The sequence below is a fragment of the Corylus avellana genome, chromosome 9 (genome assembly GCF_965113065.1).
Source record: "Corylus avellana chromosome 9, dhCorAvel1.hap1.2, whole genome shotgun sequence".
NCBI lineage: Eukaryota > Viridiplantae > Streptophyta > Magnoliopsida > Fagales > Betulaceae > Corylus > Corylus avellana.
In genome coordinates this window covers 21,339,667-21,356,882 of record NC_142498.1, presented here as the reverse complement: position 1 = coordinate 21,356,882, position 17,216 = coordinate 21,339,667, and the positions used below count along the sequence as shown (strand labels likewise).

Below are 17,216 nucleotides of genomic sequence, written 5' to 3'. Positions count from 1 at the left end.
AATAAAAAATAAAAACCTTTGTCCATTTTTTAAGTGACGACGCCAAAGGCCCAAAGGCGGGCGTTGTTGATTCGAACTCTACCGCATCCGATTGCCGCCCTTCCCGTTTCGTTGCGTCTCTCCGCCTTTGAGAATCCTTTTCGAATTTCACACACACACACACTCACACTCGCACAGTCGCACACTCTCTCAAATTGCTGATTATCGTGTTCGGATACAAACCCAAAGCCCAAACCCGCATAAACTCTTTCACTCGCTCTCTCATACCTTTTCCCTCCAACACTCAAAAAGTTCTCTCTCTCTCCGCCATGTCCAACTCAGGCGACGATCCATGCCGTCCAATTCAACCGCCGGGCTTCCAGCCCTGGCTGCTCCGTTCTCATTCGCAGACTTACAAACACTGCTCTGCCCGGAGAGCTCTCCCTTTCTCCCTCGTCGCTCCTCCCGACGACTCCAACGGGGACTCTCACACCTACGCGCACTCCGCCGCGTTCACTAAACAGTTTAAACTCGCGGTGAGCTTCCAGTGACGATCACCGTCTTATTAGTGGTACTTTCGAGAATGTAATTTGTTAGGTTTTTCAATTTTCTGAGTGCTGCTTTGGATGGATTCTGGTTCGTGCTTTGTTTAAGACGATTCTAGATTAATCAATCTGCCTGTTTAAATTTTCAGTTGGAGATTTTTCATTTTTAGATTTGTTTTTTGGTCTTTAGGTCAAGTTCTATGCAGCTAATTGTTTAATGTTTATAATTAGTTGATGAAATTGAACTGTATGCGTGAGGCAAGCCGCATTAAGTGAAGATTCTGCTTCATTATCACAATGTCGAAATTCTCGCATTATTACCATGTTTGTGAATGCAGCTTTTGAAAGTTGAGTATGACAAAGGCATTAAATTACCACTCATCTCAAAAACTTACTATAACTATAAGACAATGTGAATTTAATTATTTTAACATTTTTTCACACGCGCGGGCTCAAACTTTCTCTCGGTAAGTGAGACCAACACGTGGAATACTTTATTGAAATAGAGGTGAGTTATGAAGACACGGTTCGAACTCAGAACTTTTGTCTGATACCATCTTAAATTATTTTTCATTCCAAAAAGGTTAAGCTTATAGGAAAAATATGATTTTAATTATTTTATTTAATATTCTACGATATTTGATTTATTAAGAAATATTTTAGGCATGTCTGCAAATATGGTTGTGGAACAATATCTTTGTTAGAAGAAGGTTTATTTCTTCTTATTTTCTAAATTGAGTGGCTAAGTAGAAGAATGTGGTCCTGTGGATCGTGTATTTGATTGCCATAGCTTGAGAGGTTTCAGCTATATGTTCACATTCACACATCTTGTTATCCAGTTAATATTAAACCTTACTTGAAAATGGGTTAAGTTTTATGCCTTAATTCCACTTCTTTTGCAACAGATATTACATGACCAGCATGAGTTCCATGTGTATTCTTTGTATCTCTTTCATATAATTACTATAAAATACTGTAGCCATTGCAGCTGAGGCAAAAAAATGAGTTAGATAACTGTGAGGCCCAGAAACGTGGACAGGCAGCCATTCCCAGGCGGTGCAAATTAGCTAATGAGCTTTCACTTAAACCAGAGCCTCGCATTGGTGGAAACCATGGGACTAACTCAAAGGTTCCAAAACATGCCAAATCTGGGACTCAAAAAACTGATACTGGTAACACCTTATATTACATTGATTATGATTTATTGCAAATATTCATGTCCTGGGCCCTTGTAACTAGCAAATTGATTTCTGTTGATTTTGTTTTGCTTACAGAGTCTCCTAATAGTCTGAATGCAGCTAATAATTGTCGTTACGACAGTTCTTTAGGTAAGTTTAAATTAGTACGGTTCTATTCAGTTACCTCTCTTCCTCAATGCCCCTAAGCATCACACACACGGTTTTGTATTAATTTGTCAAGTAGAGTTAAATGATTGGCTTTCTCTTTGATGTGGCTGCCAAGGTTATGGTAAAGGGGTTTAATATGTTTTTTTGCAGGCTTGTTGACTAAGAAATTTCTCAGTTTGATCCAGGAGGCTAAGGATGGCATCCTTGATCTGAAGCATACCGCAGATGTCTTGAAGGTATTAAAAATGCTCTTCCATATATTTTCGGCGTCAAATTCAAATTCATCCATTGAAAGTTTGAAAAGCTTCTGTTTCCTTTGTGTGAGTTGTATATTTTTCCCAATTACACGAAATTAAATCTTTTCCACATGACTCGTTCTTGTGCCCAAAATTTAACTTGCTAGCACTGTTTAGTACTGTCTACTTTTTATTCTTTGTTTGTGTATTTTGCATCTTATTGGTTTTGACAGGTTCAAAAGCGGAGGATGTATGATATTACAAATGTTCTTGAAGGAATAGGATTGATAGAGAAAACTTCAAAGAACCATATACGTTGGAGGTAATGATATTAACTTTTCATTTAGCCAAAAAAAAAAAAAAAAAATTATACTACCTCTGGTTTGTAAAGTTGAAAGTTTACAAATGGTACAGATTTTAATGACACAAACATTCTTTTGAAAATGTCCTTAGATAAAGGTTCAAATTTGAAAAAGATATGAGCCCAAGTTTAAAGGGTAATTTGGGAAGTTAAATGGATAAATGCTTTATTTTTGAAAATTTTAATCTATTACGGAACATCTTAAAAGGGAAAGCATATCATCTATTATGGATGGAGGCAGTCTTCATTTTTTTCTTTAGTACTTTCTTTCAATTATTATAAACTAACATTGACTTGGTAGCACTACAGAGGATATGATGGGGTGGGCCCACAGGAGCTGGATGATCCAGTTGCTGCACTCAAGGTTCGCATAAAACTTCAGTCATTCCAATTTCTTGTAGTTGTTGAATTTATGGAATTACAGATTGATCAATTGGTCATATTGATAAATGATAAGCATCTCAACTTCTTGCTTGGTATAAATAGAGTATATTTAATCTTGTGAAATTTTGTGGCCATAATGACATATATACAATAAATAACATACAAGGAACTTAAATTTAATGCATTCAAATATAACAGCTGATTTCTTTGCCGAAAGATTACTCAATTGGAGGTAGTTGGGCCTAGTACTTTATGCACTAAAAAGTGGAAAGTTACCAGATATGATCTATATGCTGTTTTAGGCATTTGAGTGCAGAATGTTTGGTTGAGGTGTGTGAACTAGTTCACAAATTTCTGTGTAGCGTAACTCCAGTTTCAAGACATATTGTTAGCTTCCATCATAAAAGTGCCAATGGATAGTCGATGTTAAATGTTTTCTTGTATCACTAATTCAAGCCTAGACAGAAACAGATCTCATATGAAGCTGATTGCTGATGAGTGATCATTTTCTCTAGCTGTTCTCAGAAACTTATACTTTAGGTTGTCTTAATTGTTCAGTTGGATGAGACAATATATATCAAACTTCAACCTAGGTTTGGATAGCCTGAAGCTGGTTGTAACTAGCTGCTTTGTAAAGTGTTCTAGATCAAATGAAATTTAAGTTCTCTAACCATTCATATTGACATAATGCAGTAACTTGAACTCTCGCTCTGGTTTCATTACAGGCTGAAAATGAAAGCTTATATCTTGAAGAATGCAGTCTTGATGATTCTATTAGGTTGGTTCACTAGGAGTCTAGAGATATGTTTTTCTATGATTGACCTCTTTAGTGTTTTGAACTTTTATCGTGTTCTTTCTTCAGGCAAAAACATGAGCTTCTGAGGGGTCTGGAGGAAGATGAAAATTATCGAAAGTATACCCTGAATTTCTAGATTTTTTTACTGTATCTGAGATATTTTTCGTTCTTTCACTTGATATTTGGCCTCTTTTGACTGTTTAGGTACCTCTTTTTGAGAGAGGAAGATATTGCGACTCTTCCATGCTTCCAGGTATCTCTCTCTCTCTCTCTCTCTCTAGGGAAATTCCCTGTAATTTTTACAATGTCTGTCAACCCTCAAACTCACTTTCTGGTTGTTGCAATCATTTTCTCAGAATCAAACACTTATTGCAGTACAAGCTCCACAAGCTAGCTATATTGAAGTTCCTGATCCTGATGAGGTGGGTAACGTGGATGGATGGGGTTCAAAAATTTATGCAATGTAATAGTATATAATTGGTTGGTTGCTTGATCAGCAGGATATCGATTTCCGCCACCAAAGGCAGTATAAAATGATTATTAGAAGCATCACCGGACCAATTAATTTGTACCTCTTGAGGTATTTGTACTTTTTGCATGCACACGTCTATGTGCACATGCAGCTGTATCCCTCCCCCCCTCCTCCTCCTCCTCCTCTCCCTCTCTGTCTATATATATGTAGTTTTTCTTGTAAATGAATGTAATATCTTTTCTAACAGCCATGTTGTTGATGCTTATGGTAAATACAACAGCCAATGTGAGGATAGGGATGTCGAGCAGGCTAAATCACGTGATTTATCAGCTGGGAGTGGCGACCATTGCAGAGTGGAAGATGCAAGGCAGCCTTTAGAATGCCAGGGTAATCGAAAGACTTCTTCTGAAAGTTTCAGCTTACAGACTTCAGATGTGTCTGGGATTCAGAAGATTATTCCTTCGTACAATGATGTAAGCATGTTTAGAGGCATTTGTTTTCACCAGAAAGCTTCAAAGTGGATTTTTGAGTGTCTGCCCATCTTTTTATGGATCATGCTGAAGGAAGACTAATCAATGTGTTTGCAGATTGACAATGATTACTGGTTTCACTCAGATCCTGAAGTCAGCACGACAGATTTGTGGGGTGAGCAATATCCTTTGTCTACTTATTCAACAAGTTTTCATTAGTGGAATTCCTAGATCTTGCCATGCAATTGGAACAATTTGATTGCCTATCATTTTGAGGAAACCTATATATGTTACCATTTACTTGTGAATTACAGCAAATGAGGACTGGGCCCAAGTAGGTGACTTCCTTGAAGATGATTCTTCAGAGAGTAGTGCAGCATTGCCTCAGCCTGAAGCATCACATGGTGATCTTTTCTGTAATACACATGAGGAGCAGGTAGTTAGGTACTCCAGATAACATGAAGGGTGTTGCATACTCCCCTTCATATTTTGAAGTGTAGATATTGTAGCTAGATTTTTGTTTTCTTTTTTCTTTTTTTCAGGTCAAATTAGTTTTTTACTAATCACAAGATTAGGAAAAGGCTTGCAAAATTGCGAGTCTTCTGCAAAGCCCACCAATGTATACAGGGTTGCTGGTATAGGTTGATATAGGTCCTGATTATGTTAGATGATTGCATTAGACTGTTTATGTTGGGGATCGTGATGCAGTAAGGGTGCAAAGAGAGGGTTGGACATATGCATATATACAGATCCTGAGTTCTTCCCTAAATGTTGAAGTTGGTCAAGCACATATCGCTCAAGAGACCACTTGACTATAAGTAATGGTAGAAAACACATTTTTATCCCTTGATTATCCTACAATGCTAATGTGGTGGTTTCAATCCAATAATTGGTTGAGATTGTTATGTAAATCCATAACCATTTTTTAGAGGTTTTGAAACGACATTATCAGCCATTTTTTAGATTATCAATGAGTTCAGCCTAGTTATAATATGCCTGTTAGCGTAGCCGCGTAGGGTTCATAAATTGTAGTATTAAATGTCTCCATTTGTCTTTTTGTTTTGGTCCAATCAGTGTTGATGGTGGATCAGCTGAAATAGAAATGATTTATAGTGTATATGTTTTAAAAATTTTAAACGATTTAACATTATAAACAATGTTATCCTCGCATTTTTCAGGGTTTACCAACCAAAATCGGGGTAGTTGTGAAGTGATTCTCCCACATAGCTGAGTTATTAAAGAAAAATATGTTCACATATTTATGTCCACATTTATTATGGGTGTAACTGGCCCCCTTTGAAAATATGTTTACTTCTCGATTATAGCAAGTCCAAATGCAATGAAGAGGATCTTGTCCCATTAAGTAAACCCATTTAAGTGAGCTCATTAATGGCGGTAGGAGTCACTTTAATCTGTCACAAAACGAATACTAATTGTTTTTGCAGCAAAAGGTCAACATAATTTCACCTAACTTACCCCTAGACTGTATTCGTGATGCTGTGTTACTAGAGTAAGCTTCTCTAGTTTCTTAAATTATGATGAGAAGTCCGTTTTTTATCAAAAAAAAAAAAAAAAATTTACCTAACTTCACTTCCATCAGGGTATTTAATATAACAGTCGCATACCTAATCTAGCAATCGCAGGAATTAATTGGTAAATTATTCACCTTAAAGTCCACTCTATCCGGATCAGTTTTTAAGGTAACACAACAACCTATTCATTGACTTCGGATTTGGACATTTTTGATGAGTGAGATCTTAAACCAAATCGCAAATTTTATATTGTTTGAAAGCTACGCACAATGTTAAAGGTAATTTAAGACTATTTTTTAAACCACAAATTTTACCAAATGATACTGCAATTTTAAAAATCAGCATTTTAAAACCACTACCTCTCCCTGACAGTAAGCTTGAAAATTCAGTTCTCATATCCTACAAGAGGTCTACATAGAAGAGCAGTAAAAGCTTATGCCCTTTCAAGTTTCGGAAATTTGAGAGGGGAAAAAAAAAAAAAAAAAAAAAGCATTCATCAAATTCTAAATTTTGCAGCCAGATTTTCTAATATTCTGTGGTTCTATGACTTCGAAAAATTCAAGCTGGTATGTCAAACCAAAAGGATGGTGCTATGATCACACCTCCCTTCGGACCAAAAGGCATATTAAATAAAATAAGAAAATCTTTTGAAATCTAGTTATGCTTTAACCTAATTTCAACGACCAAGTTCACATACATCAGCACCTAATGCAACTCTGTTAACCCATCAAGGTCACCCTAGGTTCCTCACCTTGCCAATTTTATTTTTTATTCTCATCCCCTAATCATGCGAGAGTTGCAGCTGCTAACACACGTTAAACAAATGAAACAACAAATGGAATAGAAGATAGAAAACAACAGATTTACATCCACGTCCATATCACAATTCAATACCCACTATTGTCCACCTAGATTAAATGCTATTTTTGAAAGATAGAAGTTGGAAACAACTAACTCCATTCTTTAACGGTTTCCTGAAGATCGGTTTTTCCTCAACCGGCTACGTGTAGTCCGAATGGCTTCTTCCATTCCTGTTTCTTTTGTGGCAGGATTTGCGGTCTCATCAGCTGAAGGAGGAGGCGCTGCTTCAACCTCCATTGGTTGAGTTTCGGTTGCTGTGGGTTGGCTGGTGCTTTCAGCTGGAGCAGTTTCTTTTTGAGTATTCACACCTGCTGCAGGTGGAGCTTCTTTAGGCACTTCTGAAGGACCACCAACCTCTTCCTCTACCTCCTTTTGGTTTTGACTAGACGATGTACTAGAAGTGGGAGATGGTGGCTCTTCAGTTTGTGGTTGCGCCGTAGTAGTTGGTTGACGATTAGGAGTAGCTGGGGGTTGGCGACCCCTGCCACTTGATTGTTGTCGCTGAGATTTAAAAGTAATAAATTGTTCAGGAATAAAAATAACCAAAAAAAAAAAACTAATAAACAATAGTAACATGATGTGTGACACAGTAAAAAAAAAAAGAAGTAAAAATTCTCTAAGACGTCCCCTACCTAATTTTCTCTTTATTTAAGAGAATGCCTGCAGTTATTCACATAATTACTTATTTTTGACAATGGATATTGACTAACAGAATACCCATTGATTCATAGATAGATCTGAAATTCCAGTCAAGAGAGCTCCATTTATGATTAGAGGACAGGCTTGCAAGATCTCCATAACACCCCAGCTAGGGGGGGGTGGGGGGGTGGTTGGTTAACAAAACAAACCCAAATCATACTTGTTATAGATTACCTGAGGAGGGCGAGACTGCGGCGTTGATTGTGAAGCAACATACTGCAAAATCTCAAATATTCTTGTCTGACCATAGCTTGCAGCTCGTTGCCAATACAAAACTGCAATATCTCCAGCCCTAGTCCTCAGTTCCAACAAGCTACGATCAATCTCAGTCTCATGCTTCGCGACATATGGTCTAAAGAATGAATCATACACATATGTCGTTCCCTGACACAGTTACAATATTGTAAATCAAAGAAAGAGGCGCAAGTACATTAAAGGCAAACAAATATTTAGAAAAGCATATAGTTTCACTCCACAAGCACAAAAGGTTTCCAATACCTTTGTTTTAGGGTACCACAAATATATAAAGAATGCCAACTTAGCTTCACTGTACATAGGAACCCTTCAAGAAAGAAGAAAAAACACAATTACAACACGGAAAGAGATTTATTGAAGAATGGAAATTGTATCCTTATTCGTAGAATCTTACCATGAAATAAAAGCATCTCCAACTCTCTCAGAAACTGTCAAAACAGCCACCAAAATCCTGCAATTCAAAAGGGAAAAAATTACTTTTTACCACTATATATTTTCCATAACTATTTTTGGCACAAAAATCAATATCTAACATACCAATACTGGCACCAGAAGCGAAGTTGCTCGATCTCCGGCTTATTCCTTTCAACAGTTTTGTAGCACTCATAAGCTGGATAAGCATAGCCAAAAACCATTCTGCCAAAACATTACAAGTAATTGAATTTTGATAATCAACAATAATAAACCAGCAAAGTCAAAGGGGAAAATGGGTTGCAGTGTAACATACACGAGTCCTCTGGTGAGAAAGGATCCTATCATTCTGTATACCTATCACATCCAAATAAACTAACCAGTTAAGAAAAAGATGGCAGCTTAACCATTTAGTATACTTAAGGAACAGCATAGTAGCTCATGGTCATACAAAGCAAAATGGTGCCTTATTCATACCAACATAACTGGCAGAAGACATCATACTAGTACATATTTTTCAATTTTTCAGAAATGAATTGCAGATACAATATTGATGCATAAGCCAACTCCAGCTGATGAAGCTTATTATACACAAAGACTACTCAAATTTGTTAACAAATTTAGGTCAACTGTGTATCAACTTAAACGTCCTTCAGTTGATTATAACCAAATAGATTTCTTTCTTTATAATGGCATGTAATACACGCAGCCAGTGGGTCTTGAACCAACAACATGACCCACCATTAAACAAATGTTTGGTTTCGTATCACCCAAAACAAATTTGAAGTCTAAATGTCTCTCTATTTTTCTCCCCAAAACAACAAAAAATTGAATTCAACTAAGCTAAATGATTAAATCACGCTTCATCAAACAGAGTTTGACCTTTGCTTGATCCTAAATCTTAGAAATATTAGAATAAACCTAACACAACCGCTTAGGCAAGTTCAGCAGCCGCATTTGAAAGGCAATATCACATGAAACCCCTAGAGAATCACATTCTACCTTTGTCTTCCTCACTTTCTCTCATCAGCCAAACAAAGAATTAGCGTATGATACAAACGCAAAACTAAAATTCTCACTCAAACGACTTAATAATCACATCACGCGATGCTTATGATCCACAACACTTAGGGAAAAACACAATGCGAGAAGAAAGAATCACAAGGAACAACCACCCAACAATCAAATAGACCATACCTAACAAACATTCGAGCAAAAAAATAAAAAATAAAAAAATAGACCATTTCAAATGTAAACAAGGTAAAAAAAAAACAATCAACACCGAAAAACCTACAAATAACCTAAAAGGAAAATGGAAATCCACAATCACCAATAAATATTTGAATTTACAAAATATCGACTTCAAGGTAGTGTTCAAACATCCAAACATAAAAATCAAATAAATTACAAGATTTAGACTAGCAGAGAGAGAGAGAGAGAGAGAGATAATGAGAAATCGATCAATACCTCTGGATTATTTTCTTGGATTCAAAATGAAGAACTAAAAAAAATTAAAAAAATGTGTAAATCGAAATGAGGCTAATCCGAAGCAGTGGAGGAACAAAGTCGCGGAGGAATTCAAGGAGATCGCCGGAGCGTACGGAAAAATCTGCGCCGCCGAAATGCCACGGCGAACCGTTACGATTTCGGCGAGTGAAGGAGAGAGACTATTTTTGTACAGGGCGAGACAGAGGGAGGAGACGACTGAATGAGCAGTCTTTTGTGCCGTTTAAATTTTCTTCGTTTTCTTTTGTTTTTACTTTTTTGGCCACGGACTTGTTCGTGGATTAACTTGTTTTGGGTTCCGTATTAAGAGGAAGTTTGTGCGTGTATTGTGGAGCACGAGTGCGGTGTGAAAGTTAGGGTTTGATCACCGTTAAATTCTAACCGACGGTTTAGATCAAAATTTCTAATTTTTTAATTTTAAATTAAATGTTTGGGATTTTATTGTATTAGTATTCATTATTGTTATTAACTCGATATTTAGATCCTAATATTTATAATATTTTAATAATATGATAAAATTATAATTAAGATTTAAGAAAGTATATATATAATACAACGATAATGGTTTTTTTAAATTGAGTTGAAAGAATTCTTTTTAGTTTAATTTATTAAACTAATGTGGTATTTTTTTTTATTATTATTATTTTTTAACAAAAAGAGAGAAAAATGAAAAAAAAAAATTGAATTAGTGACTTTCGCTTTATGAAACGTGACTTTAAAACGATTGAGATACCTTTGAAGGATAATATGTGTCTAAATAATCTCACATTTATAATTACGTGTTCTATTAAAAATACATATAATTTTTTTTACATATTAATTTAATAAATTAAAAATAAACTTTATATATACATAGTATAATATCTCAAGAATTAGAGACGGATATGTTTCAACCAATGCTTCTGCGGACAACGGATAATGGTTTCACCTTTGACCAATTTACCATTTTGTCCTCAATGGAAAAGTGGGAAATGCATGATAATTTAAACTACGTGGTGGTATTTATGTGAACTCGTAGGGTAGGCCGTGGAAAGAACGTCACCGCAGGGTGACTGAATCATGCTTTGGATAAAGTGGAAGCGACAAACAATGAGGCGCCGATTAATGAGTGAAGAATCTGATCGTTATGGATGATAATACTATTATTAAACCCAAACGTGAAAAAATAGGACAGTTTATTTTTAAATTGGAAAAATTTAATTCAATTCATTCTATAAAAATGATGTATGTTATTTGAACATGAGAGATGTATATATTTTTTTATAACATGAACAAAGTTAAAATAAATAATATTAAAAATTCATGTGTATTTCATATGTTATTAAAAAATTAACACATGTCATTTATATATAGATTATTTTAAAGAAAGTTCATCTAATAGTTTGGAGTTAAATTTTGTCCAAAATAGAATATGTATATCAAGCCCCAAAGTGATATCGTTTTAGTGAGAAAAGGCTCAAGGAAATTATAAAAGGGCTCCCTCCGTATCTTTGTTTTATTTTTTTTTGTTGGGAATTGGGGTGTAAGGCTAGTCAAATTTTCAGTTATTTTAAAAGTTTCAATATTCATGTGTAAGTTTAATCTATCTCTTAATAAGTGAGATTCAATATGTTGAATATTTAATTAAGATATGACTAAACTAAAGGTGTTAATTTGTGTTCACGTGTTGGATTCGGGTCGCACTGTAACAAGTATAATATTATATATATCAACCATAAATTTGACCTATTTAATTAAACGCCCATAAACTTTAATTTACTGGTTTTGTATTGGATTTGCATTGAGTTCACGAGTCGTACCAAAAATTAACATTCTTTGTACCGCTTGTCAGGTTTAGATCATATCAAAGCATATGTATAAAACTATATAGGCCACATTAGCCGACTCATCACTTATTTAATTAAACGGATCGAACCCACTAATTTTGCATCGAATTCGTAAATTGTATAAAAAAAAAAAAAAATTGTAAATCGTTGTTGAAATTGTATAGTTTAAGGATTAGAAAGGTAAATTTAACTATTTTATATGTTTATTTTAACAAAGTTTTTCCTATTTACATACATGTCTTCTTTTCCATTCCTTTTTGGTCGGAGTCCCCACAGCTCCACACTCTTCTCTTCTACTTGAAATCCTATCCTTTCTCTCTGCTTTTCTGTCACTCTCAATCTCACTTTCACTTTTACTCTCACATGGGAAAATGCATGACGTCTTTTAAAAGACTCTTGGCTATTTTTATTAGAAGTGCCGATGTATCTTCTTTGTTGTTTCTAGCACACCTTAAAGGATTATGATCTTTTTATGCTTTGTTTTGCTAATTAAAGTGAGCTCGAAATGGATTGGGAGCTTGGTTTGCTTTAGCCCACAAAGTTTAATCAAATCAAAATTAAGGGGGAGCAGGATTTGATTGAGACCACCGAAATCAATCCAATCAATGCGCTGATGCAAAGATAGCACCAAGTTTCTTCTTTTATGATGGAGTTGATCATCAAATTTAAATATAACATTGATTACTCACGCGTGTAATCAAAATAATTGCAGCCGAAAGCTTGGTGGCGCCACTCTATTATGTGACTCAACGTTAATTAGTTTCAATTTTGATGTTGTAAGAAAGATTCAAGTTTAAAAGAGTGCTTCCGATCCATTAAAGTACAAATTATTCAATACTTAGAAATTATTGTACTTTTATTTCACATTAATAATAATGAAATCCAATATGAAGAGAGATTCCGAAATTTTGAATAATTATTACTCATCTATGGCTTACGTAGCTAGTTGGGAATAAGATCATTTTCATTTAAGTAAAATAGAGATAAATTATTTCATGGTTTGAGTTAGATTTTACAGATCTAATAATGTATATGTTATCACACAATGTACATTGTTAGATATAATAAAATTAATAAAATCTGAACTGCGAGATGGTCCATCTCCATCCTAGTCACGTACTACGTATCTTTTTAATTAGAGTAATATTATTCTAATTAAGAAATGAGTGTGATAAATGAAATTTGAAGATTAGCCTTATTCAATGTGATTTAAGTAGACTTGTATTCTGATTAAAAAAAAGTAGACTTGTATTCTAATTTTTTCATTATCATCCCCACCAATAGTAGGAACTTTTAGGAGAAAGTGAATATACTAATTATATGGCGCATCACATAATGAATATATACCCACCTCATTATCAGCTATCCGTTATAGAGCATGTAGTAGGTTCTATTAATTAATTAATACAATACATGCCTTTAAAGTAATGTGATCATAATTAACCAAAGCCATTTTTTTAGGTTTTCCATCCATTTTCAACGCACCAGATATCTTTTATTGCCGAGCCACGAGGCTCGTATAGTGAAGAGTAAAGTTAACAGCAAGTTCGAAGATCCTTTGCAGTGTTAATTAATATTAATAGGTAAAACTTTAATTGATGTGACAATATATATACCATTAAATTGAGATCATAAAATGAATCTTTTCATTTCGAGAATCCTATTCCCGTTGACAGACTCTTTAGAGAGAAAGAGAGAGAGAGAAGAAGATTTCCATCTATCTCCCAGGACATGCATGGCCCCTTTACTGTGATAGTGTCAACTATAAGAAAGCCAAAAGCACAAATAATAATAGACATTAATAGAAAGGAAAGCAAAGATTAAAAAAAAGAAAGTAAAAAACTCTATCCAGAACGCCAGCAAGGAGGGGGGATGATGTGGAGAAAAGGCCAGGGAAGCATGTGGATGTGGGGGGAGGTCCCGAAGCCTTGGATTCTATGTTAATCGAGTAGTGTTATTAGGCTTAGTCAGCTCCATTTTATGAGACAAGAGTGGAGTAGGGGTGATACGCATTCAACATCACCCTCATTCTCTCATGTGCCTTCAATTATAGTAGGTTGGTGCCCAGTCGCTCTCATGTCTTTCCCATTCACTCACTTTACCCATTCTCTTTCTCTCTCTCTCTCTCTCTCTCTCTCTCTGTACAGCATTTTCTGCCATTTGACGCACCGTTTTCATTCAGGATATATGTCCTACAAGTATGGAATGTAGTTATCTTCTTGTATATGATAAAATAAAATTAAAAAAAAAAAAATGGGAATATAATTTTTCCCAATGCAAGCAACTTCAATGCCTTTCTCACTCTTTAGTCTTTAGGGCACTTCTTTGGTCATTAACACGATTTAAACTGTTTTTACTTTCTTTTTCTTTTTCTTTTCTTGTCTATGAGCTGACCTACAAATGAAAAAGGGGATTCTAATTTTTCTCATCGCAAGCAACTTCAAATGTTTTTGTGTCTCTTTATAGGGCAACTCTTTGGTCATTAACATCCGTTAAATTGTTTTTCTTTTTCTTTTTTCCTCTACCAAAAAAAAAAAAAAAAAAAATTACACTTGGCTAATAATAGACTACAATATTGGAAAGGCTACCCTAGAGCCATGCCTTTCCATAAGAGCCATCGAAGGTGGTAGACTGGTAGGCCACACCCCCATAAAATGTTGGGGTGGTCATACAACCCCAATCATCCCCTCAAAATTAAAAGGTAAAAAATTGGTGTATCACTCTTTCAAGGAAAAGCCGACCACTTGGTCCGACCGCCCTTTTACTAATTAATTGCTTATTTTTTGTTTTCTTTGAAGACACATGACAAGAAATTTGGTTGAGAAATGCTAAACATCTTAAATTTTCATTTTAAAAGTTAATTTTCAAATGACGTGTTATTATTTTATGAGTTAATGACACGTTTTTTAAAATAATAAATCTCATGAAATGATGACACGTCATTTAAGAACCAACTTTTTTAAAAAAAAAATTTAAATGTATAGCACGTCTCAATTTAGTTTAGGTGCTGTAAATGGTCCACACTCTGGACTTCATTTTATTATCTCTCTATCTCTTGAAATATATAGAATTAAATTTGAACAGCCCATATGCTAAAGTCTTTTTTTGCATCATCTATTCCATATCCCATGGCAAGATCCAAACCGTTCGTTTGGATATGAGGATTGCAATTCCAAGAAATTGTCCTAGGATGAAGGATTGTAGGTTAAGACCCAAAATTATGACAAGGTAGTAGCCTAGTAGGCCTGGTGGCAATAGGGGTCATGGTATTGGGCTGGTTCTGGGTCAACCGTTTGAATTCAGAAACCCCCACTGGCCCTGCTAGATAGGTAGGGAAATGGGCTCCACACTTGAGGCCTGGGCTGCTTTAATTTTAGCCCACATTCACCGATATTGCACGTCCATACAGCCATAGACACGTGGAAGCACATTTTGCCGTTTGTGAATACACGTGGCTTCCAACTGTCTGGTGGTTGATGTCTGAAGCCACCCCACATATCCAAATCCATTAGCGCTTTCGTGCTTCAGCTCAACACTGCTTCTAGTGTTGAGCAACAGTCTTTCTCACTCTTGTGTATGTGTTGGAGACCCCAAGAAAATTGGATTACTCTGAGAAATGTCAGTAGCACCTTCGCTCCCTCGCTTCCACTCCCCCTTTCTTTGTTGCCCTCTCAAGCTCTCTGCTCCAACCATTTCTTTTCTCTCCTACAGACCCACGAGAAATCAACGGTCGCCGGCGTCTTATCCATGCATTCGAGCTCTTGATCTTGATCAAAACACGGTTCTTTCTCCACCCCACTTCATCTTTTTGTCATAATATTGATCGATGTTACACTTCATGTGAGAGGGGAGTGACTTGGAGATAGCGTTTGCAGGTAGTGGCAATTTCAGTGGGGCTTGTGAGCGTTGCGGTTGGGATTGGCATTCCGGTCTTCTATGAAACCCAAATTGATAATGCTGTAACTGTTTTTTTACCCTTTCTCCTAATTTCTAATCCCATTTTGTTTTACTTTGTGAAATTGAGTGTTATTTCTGTTGCTGCAGGCAAAGCGAGATAACACTCAGCCCTGCTTTCCCTGCACTGGCACCGGGGCACGTAAGTAATCGTGACTTGGTCTCAATTTTGTGAATTTTCCATATTTTCCTTTTTCATCTAATCTTGATGGAACCCAATTGACTGATTTGGAGGAATTTCCGGAAAATTGTGTCCAAATTATAGATATATAAATAGTGAGTTTCCGGAAAACCCAATTGGCTGTTTCAAATCTTTCCTCTCATAAGAAAAATGGGTACTCTTCACCAGAGAAATGCAGATTTTGCATGGGAACTGGAACGGTGACAGTAGAGCTTGGTGGGAATGAGAAGGAAGTCTCTCGATGCATCAATTGTGAAGGTGCGGGTTCATTGACATGCACCACATGTCAAGGCAGTGGCATACAACCTCGATACCTTGATCGAAGGTATGGAGTTGTATAATAAGATATCATGGTTTTTTCCCCTGTGCAACAAAAATATGGAACATGAGAAATAGTATAGGTGGTAAGACACTTTTGATTAACATAGAATCATCACCATCTTTGATTGAAACAAGGAAATGAACTAACCTAAATGTTCCATCACACTAGTTGTTACATAACTCCTCTGATAACACATGAGCTTAGCAAGCTCGAAATCTGACACATTAGGATTCTGTTGACGATCAAGTTGTATGTTGCTAGATTTTACATAGTGACTCAAATTCAAATGCAGCAGATAATTCAGAAACCAAGAGAGAATAATAACAACAAAAACAGAAAATTCAAAATAATTTGAACTTTTGTAATCTCAAAAACTATTATAAATGATACAGAAATTCTGCTTTGGAGTGACACGGCGAGAAACAAATTTTCCAAAGTATTATTCTGACTGTTCATTCAGACATTTCGTCAAACCTCTTCCCTGCACATCCATCACACTGGTGGCCATTGGCCAGCTCGTCTCTTTCATCACCCAACCACACCAGCTCTTCATCTATTCAAGTTGATTATTGTAACCGAGTTTATTACCTGTGTTTAGATTAATACCTTATTACGACAATCAGTACTAGATGCTGCTTAGCAAATAAGCAAAATAGTTGAAAAGTTTGGGTTTCTATATTGGGATTATGTTGTTGGGAGAAACAATTATGGGTTTATATAGTAGACTATTCACAAAGTGGCAATTATGTGCATCTTATTGATTAGTGTATGTTTGTTTTGAACAGAGAATTCAAAGATGATGACTGAACCCCAAGAAGTGGCGGTGATTTTGATGCCAACTCATTGCCTAATTAACTCATTGCTGGAGAGGAATTGGAAGAAATCAGCATCTCACTACTTTTGTTTGCATACACGTCTTCTGCATTCTGCATTCTGTCTAGTGTCTAGTGTTTTTTCATGACTTCATCTTATGTATAATTTGATTATTGATACAACTATCTATCTTATTCTTTTACGTATGTTTGTTGTGATTTGGTCAAGAATAATTGGGTGACCCAAAAAAAAAAAAAAAACCTCGTT

At 35.7% G+C, this 17,216-nt stretch overlaps 3 protein-coding genes across 5 annotated transcripts; 2 read left to right on the top strand and 1 right to left on the bottom strand.

Moving 5' to 3' along the window:
* Positions 1-71: 71 nt before the first annotated feature.
* Positions 72-5,582, top strand: ATE2F2 (winged-helix DNA-binding transcription factor family protein). Of its 2 annotated transcripts, none has more exons than XM_059604834.2 (14): positions 72-515; positions 1,513-1,696; positions 1,799-1,852; positions 2,021-2,106; positions 2,340-2,428; positions 2,777-2,831; positions 3,577-3,629; positions 3,714-3,764; positions 3,852-3,900; positions 4,004-4,069; positions 4,148-4,227; positions 4,400-4,592; positions 4,707-4,764; positions 4,904-5,582. In XM_059604834.2, the coding sequence occupies exons 1-14, from the start codon at positions 309-311 to the stop codon at positions 5,044-5,046; spliced, it is 1,368 nt and encodes a 455-aa protein (XP_059460817.2). In that variant the 5' UTR covers positions 72-308; the 3' UTR covers positions 5,047-5,582. The 2 variants fall into 2 exon arrangements, with proteins under 2 accessions (XP_059460817.2, XP_059460816.2); XM_059604833.2 differs by having other exon boundaries at positions 1,504-1,696.
* Positions 5,583-6,942: 1,360 nt separating this feature from the next.
* Positions 6,943-10,086, bottom strand: HVA22G (HVA22-like protein G). Of its 2 annotated transcripts, XM_059604088.2 has the most exons (7): positions 9,815-10,086; positions 8,664-8,704; positions 8,474-8,572; positions 8,331-8,387; positions 8,180-8,243; positions 7,856-8,065; positions 6,943-7,483 (listed from the first exon to the last, which is right to left on the bottom strand). In XM_059604088.2, exons 2-7 carry the CDS (start codon positions 8,693-8,695, stop codon positions 7,085-7,087), a joined length of 861 nt encoding a protein of 286 aa, XP_059460071.1. In that variant the 5' UTR covers positions 8,696-8,704; positions 9,815-10,086; the 3' UTR covers positions 6,943-7,084. The 2 variants fall into 2 exon arrangements, with proteins under 2 accessions (XP_059460071.1, XP_059460072.1); XM_059604089.2 differs by lacking the exon at positions 9,815-10,086 and having other exon boundaries at positions 8,664-9,603.
* A 5,102-nt stretch (positions 10,087-15,188) lies between these two features.
* Positions 15,189-17,155, top strand: LQY1 (DnaJ/Hsp40 cysteine-rich domain superfamily protein). The gene is made up of 5 exons (XM_059604950.2): positions 15,189-15,460; positions 15,555-15,638; positions 15,724-15,775; positions 15,983-16,139; positions 16,922-17,155. Exons 1-5 carry the CDS (start codon positions 15,296-15,298, stop codon positions 16,941-16,943), a joined length of 480 nt encoding a protein of 159 aa, XP_059460933.2. The 5' UTR covers positions 15,189-15,295; the 3' UTR covers positions 16,944-17,155.
* Positions 17,156-17,216: the final 61 nt, after the last annotated feature.

Excerpts from the sequence above, each read along its gene's own strand:
- ATE2F2 (XM_059604833.2), top strand. The coding sequence starts at position 309 with ATGTCCAACTCAGGCGACGATCCATGCCGTCCAATTCAACCGCCGGGC. Across the intron at positions 2,832-3,576 it reads ATCCAGTTGCTGCACTCAAG|GCTGAAAATGAAAGCTTATA; the intron begins GTTCGCATAAAA and ends GTTTCATTACAG. Across the intron at positions 3,630-3,713 it reads AGTCTTGATGATTCTATTAG|GCAAAAACATGAGCTTCTGA; the intron begins GTTGGTTCACTA and ends TTCTTTCTTCAG.
- LQY1 (XM_059604950.2), top strand. The coding sequence starts at position 15,296 with ATGTCAGTAGCACCTTCGCTCCCTCGCTTCCACTCCCCCTTTCTTTGT. Across the intron at positions 15,461-15,554 it reads TTGATCTTGATCAAAACACG|GTAGTGGCAATTTCAGTGGG; the intron begins GTTCTTTCTCCA and ends TAGCGTTTGCAG. Across the intron at positions 15,639-15,723 it reads AAACCCAAATTGATAATGCT|GCAAAGCGAGATAACACTCA; the intron begins GTAACTGTTTTT and ends CTGTTGCTGCAG.
- HVA22G (XM_059604088.2), bottom strand. The coding sequence starts at position 8,695 with ATGATAGGATCCTTTCTCACCAGAGGACTCGT. Across the intron at positions 8,573-8,663 it reads TTTCTCACCAGAGGACTCGT|AATGGTTTTTGGCTATGCTT; the intron begins GTATGTTACACT and ends ATGTTTTGGCAG. Across the intron at positions 8,244-8,330 it reads GGAGATGCTTTTATTTCATG|GGTTCCTATGTACAGTGAAG; the intron begins GTAAGATTCTAC and ends TCTTTCTTGAAG.